The sequence below is a fragment of the Pelobates fuscus genome, chromosome 6 (genome assembly GCF_036172605.1).
Source record: "Pelobates fuscus isolate aPelFus1 chromosome 6, aPelFus1.pri, whole genome shotgun sequence".
Taxonomy (NCBI): Eukaryota; Metazoa; Chordata; class Amphibia; order Anura; family Pelobatidae; genus Pelobates; species Pelobates fuscus.
The window spans coordinates 20,607,882-20,627,046 of record NC_086322.1 but is presented as its reverse complement, the minus strand read 5'-3'; the positions used below and the strand labels follow the sequence as shown (position 1 = coordinate 20,627,046).

Sequence of the window (19,165 nt, the reverse complement as noted above, 5' to 3'; positions counted from 1 at the left end):
CATTACTATTTATTATTTATTTTACCATTTGGACTTACTTCACCATATTGCTGCTATCTTTTCTTTTTATACCAACTATACACATGGCACCTTGAAAACATCTGCGGCAACCACCACAAATCCAAAGACGGGGATTGTACCGTCCAAGCGCTTTACAGTAGAGCTCTGTTATAGCTCTATTTCATGTGAGTGGACTGTACTTAGTTACTTATCATCTATTTTTAAAACAATATTTGCTGTATTGCGCTATTATCTTTTTATTTCTATTTCTCTTTGAGGTCACGATTAATTGGAATATCCAAGAACATATGTATGTATTTTTGTATATTTTACATTTAAAACAATAAGCGCGGTATACGCCTTCTCTTTTTCTGCTATTCACTCACAAGGTTGGGGAATCCTTGTTCTGTATACTGCTGCCTGGTTACTATAGTGAGCGCCTATTACCCTTCCTTTTTAAGCTATTTCTTAGGTCACCACTTCTGCAGATAAAGAATTAGCAGGAATCACTTGAGTGACTTTCTGGGGTCATACATGGCAGTCTCTTAAATGGGATTTGGCTAGCAGTAGGGCTGGCTGGGCAACGTGTCCCATCGATACAGTGGAAGATGCAGAATGCGGTTCCTGACTTAGCTGGGAGTGGGCTGATAAGTGTGTATGTTAATACAGAAATGTCTCGGAGAATTAACAAACTCTAGACAGCAGGTATGAAACCATGCCGCCCTCCTTGAATAAAGAACAATGCTGTAGTAATTCAGTGTTCAGTTCTTAGACCAGGAGCATGATAAATCTGGCCTTTCTACAATTACCTATTAACGGCATTTTCACAGGAAAATGCAAATACATTCCTTAACACTAGAATCTCTTGTATTAAATGATATTGAGCTACATTAACTATTTACCCGACTACCAGTAAATCCAAAACCAATAAAGGCCAACACAGTTCTAAACAGTTTAATTACATTTTACAAATATAGAATGGTAGAAAAATACACAAATATATTTTAGCGAATGCTGTGGTAGATCGTGAACTATTGATTTTTTTTAATACAATGTATTCAAATTATGGATCTCTGTAATGCATAAAGATTTATTTTTTAAAATGGATTATTGTATCTTATAGGATAATTGTGATCTGAGAAACTGGCTTATTCTGTCTGATATTAGTACTATAAACAAGAAGGTGATATAAACCCCAGACTAATTAGAATGATTACATGGTAATAACTTGATGAAGGTGTTCAGGAAAATACATTGCCATTTAGTATAAGGAGATAAAGCATGACGAAAAATGGCAAATCTACTGGAACAGCATTGTAAGCACCATAAACAGCCTGCTGGAATCTCCTGGCACCATCTCTCAGTACAGGGTCAAACTATCTGTGGACAGTTTGCCAGTTACTTGGGCTCCCCTGAGAGCAATCATGTATTGCTAAACTTACAGAAGTTCTTGGCTGAGAGTGTCAGGTGATACTTGCTGCCAATGAATGATGTGAAAAGTTGCACAAATTAACACAACTATAAGCATAATAAGAACTTCCGTTTCAACCACTTTGCGAAGACCAGAAGCCGGGGAACCTGTGAGTACTGGCCAAGTCCAATTGTTACCTTAGTTTGATGTTTCCCTTTAGTGCAATATTGCTGGGCAGTGACTGACTTGTGAGATATGCTCAGTGGTCTTAGATAAAATAATAGGGGCCCTGGGACTGTCTGAAAGAGTTCAGCAACTTCCAATGTGGGAAAATCTCCGTACAGGAAAATGCAAACCATTTACAAAACCATCAAATGCAAGAACTTACAGGTGAGTTTCTAATTTCGTGTACTTTCATTTAGTCTTGTATATTTGCAATGCGTTATCCATATAATACAATAAAATTAGAGTTATCTCCTGCCAGGACCGTCCCTTCAATATTAACACAAAGTTAAACCATTGAAATTGCTCAATTGTTGTTTATTCATTTTAGGAAGATCTTGTTTCCCCGAGAAGAAGACTTTCTCTGTCCGTACGGATATATTTATAGTATGACAGGGAATTCTGCCATTTATAGTACTGATTTAAGTGTATATCTGTGATAAAAAAATAAAAATAGAAATAAAACACTTGGCAGGACCCACGTTCATTTTTTCTCAGCTTCTTGCAGTCGCCGAGTCAAATCGTCAATTCGGACATTTTTCATTTGAAGGAGTTGTTCCATTCTGCGCAATTTCACCTGCAGGATCTAAGGAGATATAATATATAAGCACAAAGGCTATGTTCAGGTTCTGCTGGTCTTCAAACACTTCCTGGACCTAGGTGATATTATTACCCGATTCAATCATCCTCATGGTATTGATCTTTGAAAGGATTAATCTCGTGGTTTCACTGGGGCTACAGACACTGTAGTTGGGGCACGTACCAGTGAGCTAGCTTTTATTTTAGGACAGTAAGCAAAAGGAAGAGGGCCACGAAAAAAACATTCAGTATTTATATCACTGAATGAGATACTGATTGGCCAGGGCTGTGTTTGGATTGTGCTGGCTCTGCCCCTGATCTGCCTCCTTCACAGTCTCAGCCAATCCAATGCTTTCCTCTGTGAAAACATTGTGATTGGTTCAGATCAACACTTGTAATGATGTCAGTCAAGCAGGCAGATCAGGGAAAGAGCCAGCAGCAGCAGACTGGAATAAAGGTAAGATTTTACAATATTTAAAGGGGGATGAGGGTGGATGGTGTTTTTAACACAATAGGGTGTCAGGATTATATTGATCCAGCACACAGAATAGTATCACACCTTAGAACTAAGGGTAACGTCTTACCGGACCTGAGAATGGCCGGACTTAACGTACCCAAGAATAGTAAAAAACAACTAGCCGAGGTCAGGGACACAAAACGATACACATCGATAAGGAAAAGCCAAAAGTCAAGGGTACCATAAACCAAGGAAGTTAAAACTAGGCCAAAGTCAAAATCCAGAAAAGCATGATCAGGAACACACTCTCAGATAACCATAGAAACATAGAAAGAAACATAGAATGTGACGGCAGATAAGAACCATTTTGCCCATCTAGTCTGCCCAATTTTCTAAATACTTTCATTAGTCCCTGGCCTTATCTTATAGTTAGGGTAGCCTTATGCCTATCCCACGCATGCTTAAACTTCTTTACTGTGTTAACCTCTACCACTTCAGCTGGAAGGCAATTCTATGCATCCACTACCCTCTCAGTAATACTTCCTGATATTATTTTTGAACCTTTGCCCCTCTAATTTAAGACTATGTCCTCTTGTTGCGGTAGTTTTTCTTCTTTTAAATATGGTCTCCTCCTTTACTGTGATAGAAACATAGAATGAAGAAACCATATAAACAATCTAGGGGAAACCATGACAGGGCGATGAGCTAAGGGAATATGAGAGCTTAAATAACCTTTTTGCAGATCCGATTGGCTGTACCTAGCCCTTGACCCCAAAACGTGCGTGTCCGTCTTTTGTGTGATGTCACAAGCATGTCGACGTCGTCTTTACCATGGATAGACGTGGGGTATATTTTTAATACAGTTGTGTTTAATGTCATCAATTACTAATGACTAATATAGCTTTATCTTATTGAATTAGAGTACTCCAGAGTGTTGGTGGCAAGAGTATCTTCCAGTAACCATAACCCTATGTTTGCATTGGCCTATAACTGGCAATAGATACAAAGCGCTTGGCAATACTGTACCTTCATTCATTCGTAAGTAGTGCAGGGCATCTGCTGTAAAAACTTTTAAGCTCTGGGATTGAGCAATAATTTCTAAATAATGAATACTCTTATTATTTAGGTGATGTGATAAGACATTGTGTCCATAATAACGGAGTTATCCATTGTGCCATGGCCCCCTCACCTGAACGTTTTCCTGAGATGCCATCAAAGCTTGCTCCTTCTCGGCCAGCTGTATGCGGAACGTGACATCTGAATTGGCAGCCTGGGCATATCCTTGGTGAGGTTTACTGGGGAACAAAGACAATATCAGGATTGGTAAATATGACCAAAACATTCACTCCATGGAATAATGAAACAAGACACCCAGTATGAGACCTTGTTAAACTATATGTTCTCTGTAGGCTTTAAAAATAAATACCGGATTATAACCGACTAAATAAGAGTCACATTGACATGACGGCCATTATTAAACGTAAAATAGAATACATGAAATCCAAGTGTTAGGGTTCTAAAAGATCCTATTAGAGAAAGAATTATGTAAAGGGGAAGAGAAAGAGAGGACATTTCATTAATTTTAACACAGTATCTAAAGCTGTGTTTCTGTGTCTTCACACCTGACAAGGTAAGACTTGTTTTAGGAAAAATACCTTCTGCATGGGCTGGATGCTGTTCCTATCGCCATTCATTGGCTTATAGTGTCAGCTGACCGCTCTCAGCCAATGAATGGCGTCCTGTGCTTAGAATTATGCACAGAGTTGACATTAGACAGCCCGGGACTCTTATTGCAGACGGGTTGTCGACAGCACAATGACACTGCTTGTATCTCCACCTCTGGCAGCAAAAGGAGTTAAACGCTGTATGTGCTGTGTTTCAAAACAAAATGCTGCACATAGAGACACCAGGACCACATAAGTGGCCATGGTGCTTGGACTAACCTTTTAAGGTATTATAAATGCTGCTTTGCTGTGAATTTATCAAGGTATGATCATTTGATGTGTTATTGTTTCATATAAGACAGAAAGCATGACTTAGCATTTTCAAGTACTGTTTGTTTCTGCAAATATATGAAGATGGAGGCACCGGGGTCTACTCTAGTCTGTTATTGTATTATGGAGCAGGATTCTCCCGTGTAATTATAAGACAATGTCTGTCAGCCATCTGATATTAGCATTTCCAGTCCTACAAGCCTAATTCCACAAGAAAATGGCCGTGATTTGGGGAAGGCGGTTAATTAGGGTGTAGGAGAAGGCAGGAAATAGACTGTAGACTCAGTAGCACTAAGTTGAATTGTTTATCTCTTGTATAAAACTGACGGAGCTTAATAAACTCAGAAAATTCCTCAGAATTCCTACAGTAGATTGTGGATCGCAGAGTAAAGCTTGATGACTATCCATTAATTACCTTCCGTGATCACTTTTTACAGCGGGCCGCTGGCTGTCCTCTGTTCCATTAGCTTTATGTTTTGTCGAATAACCTGGGTGGTAAACAGACATGAATAATGAGATCCATTAATCTTTATAATCACCAGCTGTACAGGCTATGCAGAAGCAGAAGAAAACTGTGCAAGTTGTATGTGTAACTTTCTGTATAGCTGCCAAGCTTCAATGAAGGTAGTTTAATAATAACAAGAAATGTACCCCCTTGCTGTAGGTTTAGGGATGTACAGTTATGGAGTGTTTAAAATTATGGTGACCTATCCTAAGCCCCGTTTATCATAACCAGTGTTAAGTCTTAAACTAGACTAAGACAATTCAAATAACTAAAATACGACTCCAACTAACAAAAAGACTATGACTAAAACTAAATTGAAATTTGATGCCAAAATTCGATCATAACCCCAAAGTCCTCTAAGAACTCCCTGTAGCGAAAGCCACTTCGCCACTGTGTTTTGGAGGGGGCTGCTTGCCCGCCTCTTACCCTGTGACTACGGTCCCTGGGCGATTTGGCCCTTTATGCACGGTATTTGGGCATACTGTGGGTTATTGGGCTGCCCCAGGATTATGGGCCCTCTCATCAGCCCATACGAAACTTAAACCCCATGGCGTTTGAACTGTGTTTGTGGCATCTGAGCGCTGTTTGGATATGTTGAGCGCTCAGATCCAAGCCATCTGGGGATGGGCTGAATGTGGGGGTTCTGTTTAGTATAACAGGAGTTATGTATTTTTATTTCTTTTGGTGGTTGCTGGTAACATGTGCTTAATGGAGGCTGTGTTTGTCCCTGGATATAATTAAATCAGCTTCTCCATTGTCTCCAGGATAGAGGATTCTGGGGAACTAGTTTGAGCTGGAAAAACCATGCTTCCAGAAGGTCAAATGCACATTTGTACTAACTTTTGAACCCCTGGTCCAATTCGTATGATTTTTGAGTATGTTGTTCCCCTGAATGGATTGATTGTGAATATGTATTTTTATGCGAATGTGATGTATATTTTGGGAGTTATGAATATTGTGTAAAAACTGTATTTTCCCTACCTATGATAATTGTATTTTCCTGTGTGTACAGATAATTAGTTTACAGGTAGAGGGGAGGGCTATGTGTGGGATGTAACTATTGTGTGATTGGTTAATGTACGTTACTGTGTGTGTCCCTCCCCTTCATGGGAGCACCTAATAAAAAGATACCAGCGTGCCGGGCTCTCACTCACCAGCGTGCCGGTCCCCCCCACCTCCCAGGCTAAAGGTAAGAAGGGGAGGGGGGGGGGGGACATAAAGCCTACTTTTTTATTTTATTTTACCCCCCTACTTTTTTATTTTATTTCACACTCAATCCCTTCTAACATGCACACACAACACTCACACCCAGCACTCTCACTCCCATCACACCCAGCACTCTCACTCCCATCACACCCAGCACTCTCACTCCCATCACACATAGCACTCTCACTCCCATCACACACAGCACTCTCACTCCAATCACACCCAGCACTCTCACACCCATCACACACAGCACTCTCACACTCATCACACACAGCACTCTCACACCCATCACAGCACTTTCACACACAGCACTCTCACACCCATCACACCCAGCACTCTCACTCCCATCACACCAGCACTCTCACTCCCATCACACCCAGCAATCTCACACCCATCACACCCAGCAATCTCACACCCATCACACACAGCACTCTCACACTCATCACTCTCACACCCATCACAGCACTCTCACACCCATCACAGCACTTTCACACACAGCACTCTCACACCCATCACACACAGCACTCTCACACCCATCACACTCAGCACTCTCACACCCATCACACTCAGCACTCTCACACCCATCACACTCAGCACTCTCACACACATCACACTCAGCACTCTCACACACATCACACTCAGCACTCTCACACACAGCACTCTCACACATCATCCACAGCACTCTCACACTCGGCACTCTCACACACAGCACCCTCACACACACATCATCCACAGCACTATTACACTCAGCACTCTCACACACATCACACTCAGGACTCACACACATCACACTCAGCATTATCACAAAACATATCATACACAGCACTCTCACACACATCATACACAGCACCCTCATACACAGCACCCTCATACACAGCACCCTCACACTGCACCCTCACACACAGCATCCATCATACACACATACTGCACCCCTCACATACACACAGAACCTCCCCAACACACTGCACCACACACATACACAATACTTCCAAACACACATATATATATATATATATATATATATACACACGCACACACACGCACACACACACTACATTCCTGACATACACACTCTGGATCCCCTATACACACACTAGATTCCTTGTTAGCAAACACATACTACACCCCTAAACACACACTCTCTACAAACACTACATCACATATACACACACACACACTATAGCCTGTATGCACACACTTGCTACATCCCCTATACACACATTCTCTACAGCCCCTAGCCACATATGCATTACATTACACCACAAACACAATACGACTAAAACCGACCTTATTACACAATATCACACCACAATCAGCTCACTCTATACACACACACACACAATCCCACAAGCAGGCTACAAACACAGCACAATACTCTTTCCTGGCATTTTTGTCTCCTGGTATCCATTTATAGAGACGCCAGAGACAAGTTGCAAGGAAACACAGTGCAAGCATGTTATTAAATTTGCTTGCACTGTGCAGAACAAATACAGGGCTTTTTTCTCATGCTAGAGCTCTTTAGCAGAGCTCTGCGCATGGTCTGCCCTGGCCTGCACTTTGAGAAGGGGGCGTGTTTGTCGTTAGTGACGACAAAACACACCCTCTCTGCCCCGCCCCTTCTTAGTGGGCCGCTGTGATAAAAAAATGCCCGGGCCGAATTTTTATCCCAGTCCGGCCCTGGAGCTGTGTACCCAGAGGGGAGACGGTCGGTCTCCCCCTCCCACAACCAGGCTTCAATCAGGCTACTTCAGTGGTAGCGCTGGCACCAGGGCAGAGTACCGCTGGTCTCTGCCCACTCAGAAACCCACCAAGGCAGACTACCAGTCCCCCACACAGCCGTGGTGAGGCACCTGGACCTGGACAAAGTTCTCCTCTACCCAGGTGTAGTAACCAGTTATTGTGGGTGGGAGGTACTGCTGTTTGTGCTTCATGGGTGGGTTGCTGGACTAACCAGGGCACTGACCGGCAGGAGGTCAGATACCCTGTTAGTCTGGGGGGTAAAGGGAAGAAGTGTGGCGAAACCGACCTCGCCACGTGTCCTTGGAGGGGGCTGCTTGCCCGCCTCTTGCCTTTGGACTATGGACCAGACCTTATGTGAATGTGTTAACCCAGATAGTTATGCCATGGAGCCCATTCGTGTAGTTAAAGACTTCGGCTCCGTGGCGAGTGAACTGTGTGAGTAGGATCTGCGCGCTATTCGGTAGTTTTGTGCGCGCAGATCCCAGCTATCTAGGGATAGGTGACATGTCTGCGTGTTATGTGTAAAAGGTGAATTTATGTATTTTAAAGTGTTTTACTGTCTTTGTGCTCCCATGTGCTCAATGGAGTCTGTCTCTGTGCTGGAGATAATTGGATTACTTCTCCAGCACAGAGAAGGCTCTGTAAAAACCGGTCTGAGCTGGAAAGCTAGGGGTTTTAAAAGATACTTTACTAACTTTTGAACCCCTGGTCTGATCCATGCCATTTTTTAATATGTTGTTCCACTGAATGGATTGATTGTGGATATGTAATTTTGTGTGAATGTGATGTATGGTTTTGAAGTTATAAATATTGTGTAAAAAGTATATTTTAAACTGTATGAATAATGGGATTATGTGTCACACTAAGGGGAGGGGATGTGTGGGAGGTAACATCTATGTCATTGGTTATTTTATGCCTCCCCCTGGGTGTGGCCTGTATGTGTACTCTTGTAATAAAAGCCAGGCTGGATGTGCCAGTCCAGAGTTCCTGTTTAACCCTCAAAGTGAAGTGTCGTCTCATTATTGGGGGAGGATTTATTGTATGCTGTTCCAGTTTGACTGCTAGGAGTGTAAACCTATTCATATGGTTCCTATTCAACTGTCTACAGCATTCAGAGGCTTGAGAGGATTTATACGCTTCTCTGATTCGGTGATTGAGGTGTCTGCCAGAGTGCTTGGAGTCCTCAGGAAACGCTAGGAGCATCCTATAACGGAGGTACCAAGTCGGGGTGCCAGGCGATTCACATACAAATCACATGTTAAGGGTTGGCAGTGTTCGAAGTTAAAATGGCCGCCGCCATGTGGTCCTTTGTCCGATACCGGCCACTTCGACGACTTCGACAACTTCGGTAACTTCGACAGCTTCGACCACTTCGACAGCTTCGACCGCTTCGACAGCTTCGACCGCTTCGACAGCTTCGACAGCTTCGACAGCTTCGACATCTTCGACTGTGTCCGAAGTGCCATATACAAAAGTACCAATCTGTCCCCAAAGTATTTAAAGGGCTAGGGACAGTATTATACAAATAAAAAGAGGAAGATAAAGAAAGAGATAGGAAACTCCTAATCTCTAATCTAGATCGACCATGTTAGGAAACCCCTTCCTAGTAGTAATGATAAAACTTAACCTTTAATGGAGATGCAGTAAGACAATGTGAACACAAATAATAATAATAGTGGTAACAAAAGGAAAAACAAAAATAGAAAATAAAATAATAGAATAAGTAGTGGTTCCTAAATAACTGTGGTAATGGACAATAGCAATTATAGAAAAATTAAATTGTTGTCCTTATAAACCACCTATAGGAGGAGAATTAAAGTCCAAACTGGTACAAGCAAATGTAAAGGGGGAGCAAGTTTAGAGCGTTCAACCGGCATTTTAGTTAGCCGATGTTATACTTACTTCATATGCTCCACGTAGGTGGTCTCCTGATAGTACGCAGTAGGGGAGCTCCTATGGTTATAGGGTTTTGCAACATTGTGTACCCTAAGTGTAACTACTTGTTAGCTAGTGTGCTAAAGCCTTTCTATATTGGCGATCCTTCCCATTCTAAGAGTTGTAGAGGGCATTTATAGCCTAACTCTGACTCTCTCCCTCCACCTCCCCCTTTACATTTGCTTGTACCAGTTTGGACTTTAATTCTCCTCCTATAGGTGGTTTATAAGGACGACAATTTAATTTTTCTATAATTGCTATTGTCCATTACCACAGTTATTTAGGAACCACTACTTATTCTATTATTATTATTTTTTTCTATTTTTGTTTTTCCTTTTGTTACCACTATTATTATTATTTGTGTTCACATTGTCTTACTGCATCTCCATTAAAGGTTAAGTTTTATCATTACTACTAGGAAGGGGTTTCCTAACATGGTCGATCTAGATTAGAGATTAGGAGTTTCCTATCTCTTTCTTTATCTTCCTCTTTTTCTCCTTAACACGTATGTAAGGGTTACCCCCTTTCCCAGGATTCCCCAGACACACTCATAGGCTGGTTGCCGTAGGCAACTGGCTTGTTTGTCTTCACAGTATTATACAATCCACATGCCCAAAAGTAGTTCTTAAAGGGTCAGTACATTATGGTAGCAGTCCATAAGCCCCAATTCAGTCCCTTAAAGGAAATATCTCCCAGGGACCATAATCACTGGGCAGGAGGCTGGCAACCAGGCTTCTCCAGTTCTCAGTGGCGAGGTTGGTTCCGCCACAAATGTATATGCTGCGTAAAAGAACATCGAAGACGTATGAATCCTTGAATCAAAATACAATGATTCATGTCCTTGCTTTCTAAGGGAGATCTTGCTAATACACAGATAACATGAAGTCCTTGGTTCCATACTGAAGCCATTCTAAAAAGCCAAGGATGGGGTTCTGTTTTTGGTCGGTACTGAACACAGCTATATTAGGAGATTCACTGTGAGGGCTTGGTCACATGTCAGGAAATAAACGCATTTCAAAACGCTTAATGGATACCGTCTGAGATTCACAACTTGGGAGGTACACTTCTGATTTTGGGTCTATTATTCTGCAGATCCAGGACATTTCCCTGGTGTCTTGCTTCTGAGGACAACAGGTACAAGTCGCCAGAAAGCTCTGGACAGGCACATCATTAACAGCAAAGGGCATTCCTGCCAGCATAAGATTTCTTCAGGATACTGCTTGCCTTGGCAGCCCAGGGGGTGGGGGAATTGGCTGTCATGCAGTGCAGATAGGCGCCCTGTGTCATTTGTTTTAATTATCAGTTAGACCTGTGCGCACCTGAAACTAATAATATTCATTTATAGAATTCTGTGCTCTGTTTATTTTACCTGCTTCGGTCTGATTATTGGCTTCAGCTCGTGGACTCTGCACCTGAGTGAAAATACAGATACACATTTATTGCTGCAATAATTCAGAATTATTTCCATTAATTTATGGGCTGGGGACCATAGCATTAACATAGTATTAACCCAAGAGGAATGTAGCCAGGCTACTTGTAAGTGGTCAGGTGTAGATTGGCTAGAACATAGCACCCCCTGCTGGAATCTTCAGCTAGTACAACTAAAAGCTATATTTCTTATGAACATTATAAATGGACAATCTTGTTACTACGATAGGTAGCATTATTATATAGTGCCATTGTATTATATTAATGATATTTACATAAATAAATATGTGATCTCTGTATTGCGCATGAAAATAAGGTGAAATGCGTTGTGTTCCATTTCATGCGTTGTGTTCCAACGCAGTTTACGTTACCTTGGTGGCATCCCCTGAGGTTTGGCTTTGTTTCTGCTTTTCCTCGATCTTCTGTCGTAAAGTATTAAGAACAAGCTCCACCACCCCCGGGGAGCACTGGATAACTTTACGAATCACGTCATCCGGTACAGAAAAATTCAGTTTAGTGAAAACTTTCCTAGGAGACAGAAAAGTGTTGCGGTTCAATGACATAACCTATTAAGTCATTTCTACATGCAGGCTATCAGATATTGGCTGGTGTGATTTAAAGATGGAAGGCACATCGCTTTGTTAAGAAGGTGGAGGGAACAATGGATTCCAGGTCTACGTTTGGTCTCTAGATCAATGTTATTTTGTATCTTGTTACATTTACATCATATTCTAATCTATTTAATCCGGGTGAAATCATACCCACAAGCATCCTGCACTTGGCAATAATCATTTTAAGATTTTGTGCAGTACAGAGCGCTCACAGGAGGGAATATTAAACACCATAATCACTACAGCTTATTGCAGTGTTACAGTTTATGGTATTACCGATTATTATGTACCATTACACTTTATTACATTATTACTGATTTTACTATTATTAAAGTGCATGGTCTTATCACAGCTTATTTATATCAAAACATTATTTGATTGGTGCTTGCTGTATCATTAAGGTGTATTGCATCATTACAGGTTATTCCAGTGGTTTTGGTACAAGACACTCCTGTCTTTTAAAACTATCTTGTTTGGCTCCATAACTTCCCCCTCACCCCTCTCTCCCCTCCACCCAGCTTTTGACCTCATCTTATTTTTTTCAGCTTTGCTGTAACAATATTTAATTAATTGTTTTATTGGTACTGTGTTTGTCAGTTAATTAAATGACAATTATATAAAAAAAAATTGTATAAGTTATACCTGTACTACAATAAAAGAGAGATACACCATCACTTATAAAAAGGTTTGTAACAATATCTCAAAGGCTTGTGGTACATGTTGCATGTGTGCACAGCCCTCTGAGTCGTGAGCGGAATAGCTGAATAGGACTGTGTGCGCATGTTCACAGTACATCGCACGCCAATCCGGTAGATAATTTACTCAGTATGAACAGCCCCGAACATCTCGGAACAGATGAAGAAAATATCTGGGTCCGGACACCATCATCGCGACAATGCGTATCATGCTTAGAGTGCCCTTTGAGGCAAAAGACATAACACTCATATCAGATTCGTACATCAAGTAAATCTACTCAATATTTGTAAAATGTTGTATGGGATGGGAAAAGGTTAAAATGAACCCTCTGTTGGGGTACCAGATCTAAGAGATGTAAATGTTTTAGAGGAATAAAGCTCTGAGTCGGTGCAATAGCCCTTGATATTATATATTGTCCACTAAGTGAAACATTACTAGAAACCCTATGTCTTCAGAGAGCGAGCAGGACTTCTACACAGCGATCATGCGTAAGTGCTTACTTGTTCAGTGTGTTCCAGTTGCTGAGCTTCTGCTGGGCTGAATTAGCTGGAACATAATTGTGCATTTCAACCAGTTTAGGGAAATGAAATTTCACCAATTCTGCAGTCAGGACTGGATGGGAAAACGAAGAAACAGAATGAGTTAGAGATTGTTGTGTTTAGTAATGACCTGCGTCTTGTTCTGCAGAGTTATATCTGAGGCTTATCACATTTTCATTCATTGACTGTAAATGTATCTATAATCCATTGTCCAACAGCATGGAATTTACACTCTGATAATAACTGACACAAACCACACAAAAAAAAAAATCAATATGTTGCAACTTTACAGTATCATTTCATAAGGCTGCACGCCATTAAAGGGACACTATAGTCATCAGAACAGCTAAGCTGAATGTGGTTGTTCTGTTGTGTATGGAGACCACAAGAAGCCTGGAGCTGGTAAAATTATCTCGTGCATACACTCATTACTCGCTAAATTGCTCAAGAATACGTAAAGCTACTACCGCAGCCATGAAGTCATTACAACCGAAATATCTCAGTGACTCAAAATACATAGAATTCTAGAGAATTTCTCTCTTCCTGGGAATTGTACACATTCTGACAGTTTACATTAAACAAAAACAAATGAAAATTCACTAGAGAATAGAAAACAAACAAAACAATTTAACTAGTCCTCGTCCAACAGGACATTTTACATAGAGATGTAGTAAAAATACTATTATTAGTGATAACTCTTTGTTAATCGTATAAGCTTTCTGTCGTTAGTGATAACTCTTGTTATTAGTATAAGCTCTTTGTCGTTTGTGATAGCTCTTGTTAATAGTGTAAGCTTTGTATCGTTTATGATAGCTCTTGTTAATAGTGTAAGCTTTGTATCGTTCGTGATAGCTCTTGTTTTATTTAAATATTTTTTTTTCCCAATTTGTTTTTACAATTTACAAAAATACGTACAATACCTCAATGAGCAATACAAATATTCAAGTAAATGTGTTTCCATTAACCCCTTAAGGACCGAGGACGGTTCAGGACCGTCATCTGCATTTTTGCCTTGCTGACCGCTGACTGTCCTGAACCGTCCTAATGGTCCAATGTACTTACCCGATCGCCGTCGTTGGTCCCGGTGTGGGGAGACTGCCTGCAGCCCAGACAGTCTCCCCATGGCGGATTAGGACCCCTGTGGCCATGTGATCGCTCAACAGGGCGACCACATGGTCACAATAGGTGTCCATGTGTCTGCCTGCAGGGGGACTGTCTGTGCTGACAGGCAGTCTTCCTGCTAGTGTAAAATCCTAAAAAAAAAATAAAGGTTAAAGTTAATAAATAAAAATAATAATTATATATGTGTATATATGATATATAGACGTATATTATATATATAATATAATATAATATACGTCTATATATCATATATATAATGTCATACTAAGAGGACATAGATCTACGATCATGACCGCATTTAGGGATCAACATAGCGACAAACCAGTGGCCAAACATTTTTTAAACTCCCGACTCTCAGATTTGTGGCCATAGATCATGTTCCTCCTATGTCCAGAGGAGGGGACAGATCGAGGATCTTGCTACAACGAGAGGCCCAATGGATATATCGATTGGACACTGTCGCCCCTAAGGGGCTCAATGAAAATATTATTTTGTCTATGTTTCTATAATTGGGGTATAGAACACCGTGAGATGTGTTGTTTATATCTGAATTTTTCATTTATTCTCTCCAGCTGTCTCTTTTGCTCCGTTCTCTCTGTGTTGCATTCTTTTTCAGTCTTTCTCCCGTTCCGGGGTATTTCCTGGTGGCTCCTGATCGATAGAATAGGTCTTTAAAATGACTAACTCCTCAAGAATATGGCTATTTATCCCCTAGCCGCCGACTCTATTATACACAGGGGTGTAATAGTTATCTTTGCCAGTTATGATATAGCTGCCCTGCTTTGTGTCTTTACATAGATTATGGTCATCTTAAGCTAGTTCTCCATTGTTATGTTTGATTTGATATGGTGGATATCACCTTTATATGTATTCTTTATGTCCTATGTATATATAAGATTAGGTGGTATAGCTCTCTGGTGAGATCTATATGACACTTATGCACATTTTCTTCACTGCATGCAATTTGGCACTATTTTCATTGCGTGATCACATACGTGGATTCACTGTAAAAACCTTACAAATTTGTTTGCATCTTATATAGCGGTATGCATAGCTATTCCTACATTTCTCATAGTTCACATTTAATCTACATTGATATATATTCACATATCTATACACAGCTCGGGATAGATAACTCTGTAAATGTTTTGTATATGGGTTTCCTAGCAACACATGTACACGTCAGCACGCACGCAGCACGGCAGGTCACGCAGTCACGTGATCGCTAATTCACTTCCGGGTTTACACGGAGGAGGGGAGGTGATTCAGTCACGATTGGTGAGTACATTATTGATTATGCTATATATTTGGTTTATGTTTATTGATACACTGATCTTGAGGAAGACCCTGAGGGGTCGAAACGTCGATCGTTATTTGACAATTTGGAAATAAAATACTAAAGGACTTTTTATGAAGACCGGAGAGTGCTTCCCTTATTTCTGCATATATATATATATATATATATATATATATATATATATATATATATAATAACTATATATATTGTATATATATTATTATAAAATACAAATAATACGTAATTTAAATTAAATAAAAAATGTAAAATAATAATAAAAATTAAAAAAAAAAATTCTATATGAAATTTTATTCTAACTGTATTTTGATATTAATATATATATATGTAAATCAAAATACACTTAGAATGAAATTGTATATATATATATGTATGTATAAATAAATAAAAAGAATACGAAATATACATATGTCCATATACAAAATTGCATAAATAATTATATAAATATACACGTAGACTTCAAATATATAAATATGCATATATATTTAAATTCTACATGTGTATTTATGTAATATTTTTACATAATTAAGTAATTTTATTGATTGCAATTTAAGGGACCTGCCTGCCAACCCAGGTCGAAAGTCCAGAGAATTTAATTTGTTAGCACTGTATTTTACCCTGTAACGTTCTACGACACCCTAAAACCTGTACATGGGGGGTACTGTTTTACTCGGGAGACTTCGCTGAACACAAATATTAGTGATTCAAAACAGTAAATCATATCACAGCGATGATATTGTCAGTGAAAGTGACTTTTTTTTTAATTTTTCACACACAAACAGCACTTTTACTGATGATATAATTGTTGTGATACATTTTCCAGTTTTGAAACACTAATATTTGTGTTCAGCAAAGTCTCCTGAGTATAACAGTACCTCCCCCCCCCCCCCCCCCCCCATGTACAGGTTTTATAGCGTTTTTGAAAGTTACAGGGTCAAATATATGGGTCAAATATTTTTACATTGAAAATGGCCAAGTTGGTTACGTTGCCTTTGAGAGCGTATGGTAGCCGAGGAATGAGAATTACCCCCATGATGGCATACCATTTGCAAAAGAAGACAACCCAATGTATTGCAAATGGTGTATGTCCAGTCTTTTTTAGTAGCCACTTAGTCACAAACACTGGCCAAAATTAGCGTTCAATTTAGTTTTTTTTTTTTTTTTTTGTCATATTTTTATAATTCTTTATTTTAGTAGTACATGGAAAGAAACATAACCAGGTAGTGACATGACATTGATAAGTAATATGACAAAGTATATTGCAGGTATGCAACAGGTCATGTCTAAAGACTTGCACTTTTTTTTAAATAAACATTCAAAAGGTGAGAAACCTCGACATGCACAAAAAACATTGAGTAGAGATAATTGCAAGCTTGTATTATGCATGTCAAGAAGTCTAATTAGTTGTCAGTATACTAAACTAAGGTATGTTACTGCTTATACTAGGGCCACTGTGAGGAAGTTACAAGAGACTTTGAGAGATGCTGTATGATTACCGGTGGCCTGGGTAGAAATACTGCCAGCACATCTTTATAGTGACATATATGCTAGACCTGCATGATAGACAAGATATGTTGGAATTAAGACTAGGCAATCAGCTCATAAACCAGCAAGATCACACACATTAAAAAAAAAAGAATTAGTAATAAACAAGAGTAAACAGTATGGAGGCTGTTGGGAGCTGAATAACTTAATGTGGTAAAAAAAAGAGTTCAGCCTATGCCCAGACTGGGTGTACTGAGTGGGCTGTGAGAGTTCTCCTGACCCAGGCCTGAAGATTGCCTGATTGTGGCAAGTTGGAATTCCCCATTTTCGCACTCCCATCCCCAGATATGCTCAGGGGGCAACACGCCAGATTTTGGGGCCTCTTCACGCCGTTTTCACAAGGCTTTAGCCGTGGTTACTCCCCAGATCAGAGCCAGTGGGTCGTCTTCTGGGATCTCTCCCTTCACATCTCGCTGATGATGGCTGATCGAGGGGCATGGACGCAGGTACCTTTCAGGATGTAGAGGCGCCGGGTCGGCGATTGGTAAGCCGAGCTGCATGTTTCTATCTCCCAGCTCTCTCCAGAGGCGTGTGCAGGGATCCCCATAAGGCAGCAGAAATACCTTCTTCCACATCTTGTGTGCCTCTGCTGCCTCGTGTTGTTCAGAAACATGAGGTGCCGCCATCTTAGGTGTGTTTAGCGGTCGGTGCTGATCGTCTTTGTGGTTTAGGAGGTCCAGCAGAGAAGTGTGCTGGCGGGGACCGGGATGACCCCCACCGGTCCAGAGGGGGGGGGAAACGGGACCAGTCAGTTGCTCCGTGGGAGAGCCAGTGTGGGGCAGTGAGCAAGGAAGCAAGGAGGCGGCCGTCCACTCCGCTCCTCGCTCGACTAGGCCTCGAATTCCGGAGTCTCGATTGTTTGTTTAAGGCTTTAGTATTCCCGGATCTGGGCCCGGCACCAACACCAGCTGTCAATTAAGTAGCAGATTATTGCTTCTGGGCTCCGAGTTGGTACAGGCTCTGCCGAAATTCAGCTCTTTAAGCTAAAGCCCTCAGGAGCTGCTCAGACATGCGACTTGCCTGCATGGCGGTCCGGCCCCGCCCCCCTCAATTTAGTTTTTTACTTTTTTCACACACAAACAAATATGAACGCTAACTTTGGCCAGTGTTTGTGACTAAGTGGCTACTAAAAAAGTCTGGACATACCCCATATTGAATACCTTGGGTTGTCTACTTTAAAAAAAAATATGTACATGTGGGGTGGTATTCAGAGATTTATGACAGATAATAGTGTTACAATGTCACTATTGATACATTTTAAAAATGTATGTTTTGAAACCGCAATATCCTACTTGTACTTATAGCCCTATAACATGCAAAAAATAGCAAAAAGCATGTAAACACTGGGTATTTTTAAACTGAGGACAACATTTTGAATCTATTTAGCAGTTTTTTTCATTCGCTTTTGTAGATGAGTAAAAGATTTTTCACATAAAAGTCATAAAACATGTATTTTTTTCAATTTTTCATCATATTTTTTAAAATTAAATTACATGAGATTATATAAATAATGGTATGTAAAGAAAGCCCCTTTTGTCCTGAAAAAAACAATATATAATTTGTATGGGAACAGTTAATGAGAGAGCAGAAAATTACAGCTAAACACAAACACCACAAAAGTGTCAAAAAGATGCCTGGTCGCAAATGTACAACATCGCAAAAACAGTCCGGTCCTTAAGGGGTTAAGACAAATGTCTTTAAAGTGCATTTATGCAGACAGTGCCTCGAGTAACGTTACATATAGGTACATAGAATCCCTATACTTCAAGGCTAAGAGGAACCGCAGTGAGATTACAATGTCTGTAATTTACATAAATAGCAAAATTGAGGTATCACCAAACAACATTCACACTCAGACAC

At 40.4% G+C, this 19,165-nt stretch overlaps 1 protein-coding gene across 1 annotated transcript in view; it reads right to left on the bottom strand.

The window, feature by feature from the left end:
- Positions 1 to 1,935: 1,935 nt before the first annotated feature.
- Positions 1,936 to 19,165, bottom strand: part of SPEF1 (sperm flagellar 1) — a 33,217-nt gene continuing 15,987 nt past the window's right edge. Inside the window, exons 2-7 of the mRNA XM_063459779.1 lie at positions 13,285 to 13,396; positions 11,849 to 12,005; positions 11,419 to 11,461; positions 5,079 to 5,151; positions 3,859 to 3,964; positions 1,936 to 2,219 (exon numbers count right to left, since the gene is read on the bottom strand). Of these exons, the coding sequence (XP_063315849.1) occupies positions 2,118 to 2,219; positions 3,859 to 3,964; positions 5,079 to 5,151; positions 11,419 to 11,461; positions 11,849 to 12,005; positions 13,285 to 13,396 (593 nt within the window). The 3' untranslated portion in view covers positions 1,936 to 2,117. The remainder of the gene's footprint in view (positions 2,220 to 3,858; positions 3,965 to 5,078; positions 5,152 to 11,418; positions 11,462 to 11,848; positions 12,006 to 13,284; positions 13,397 to 19,165) is intronic.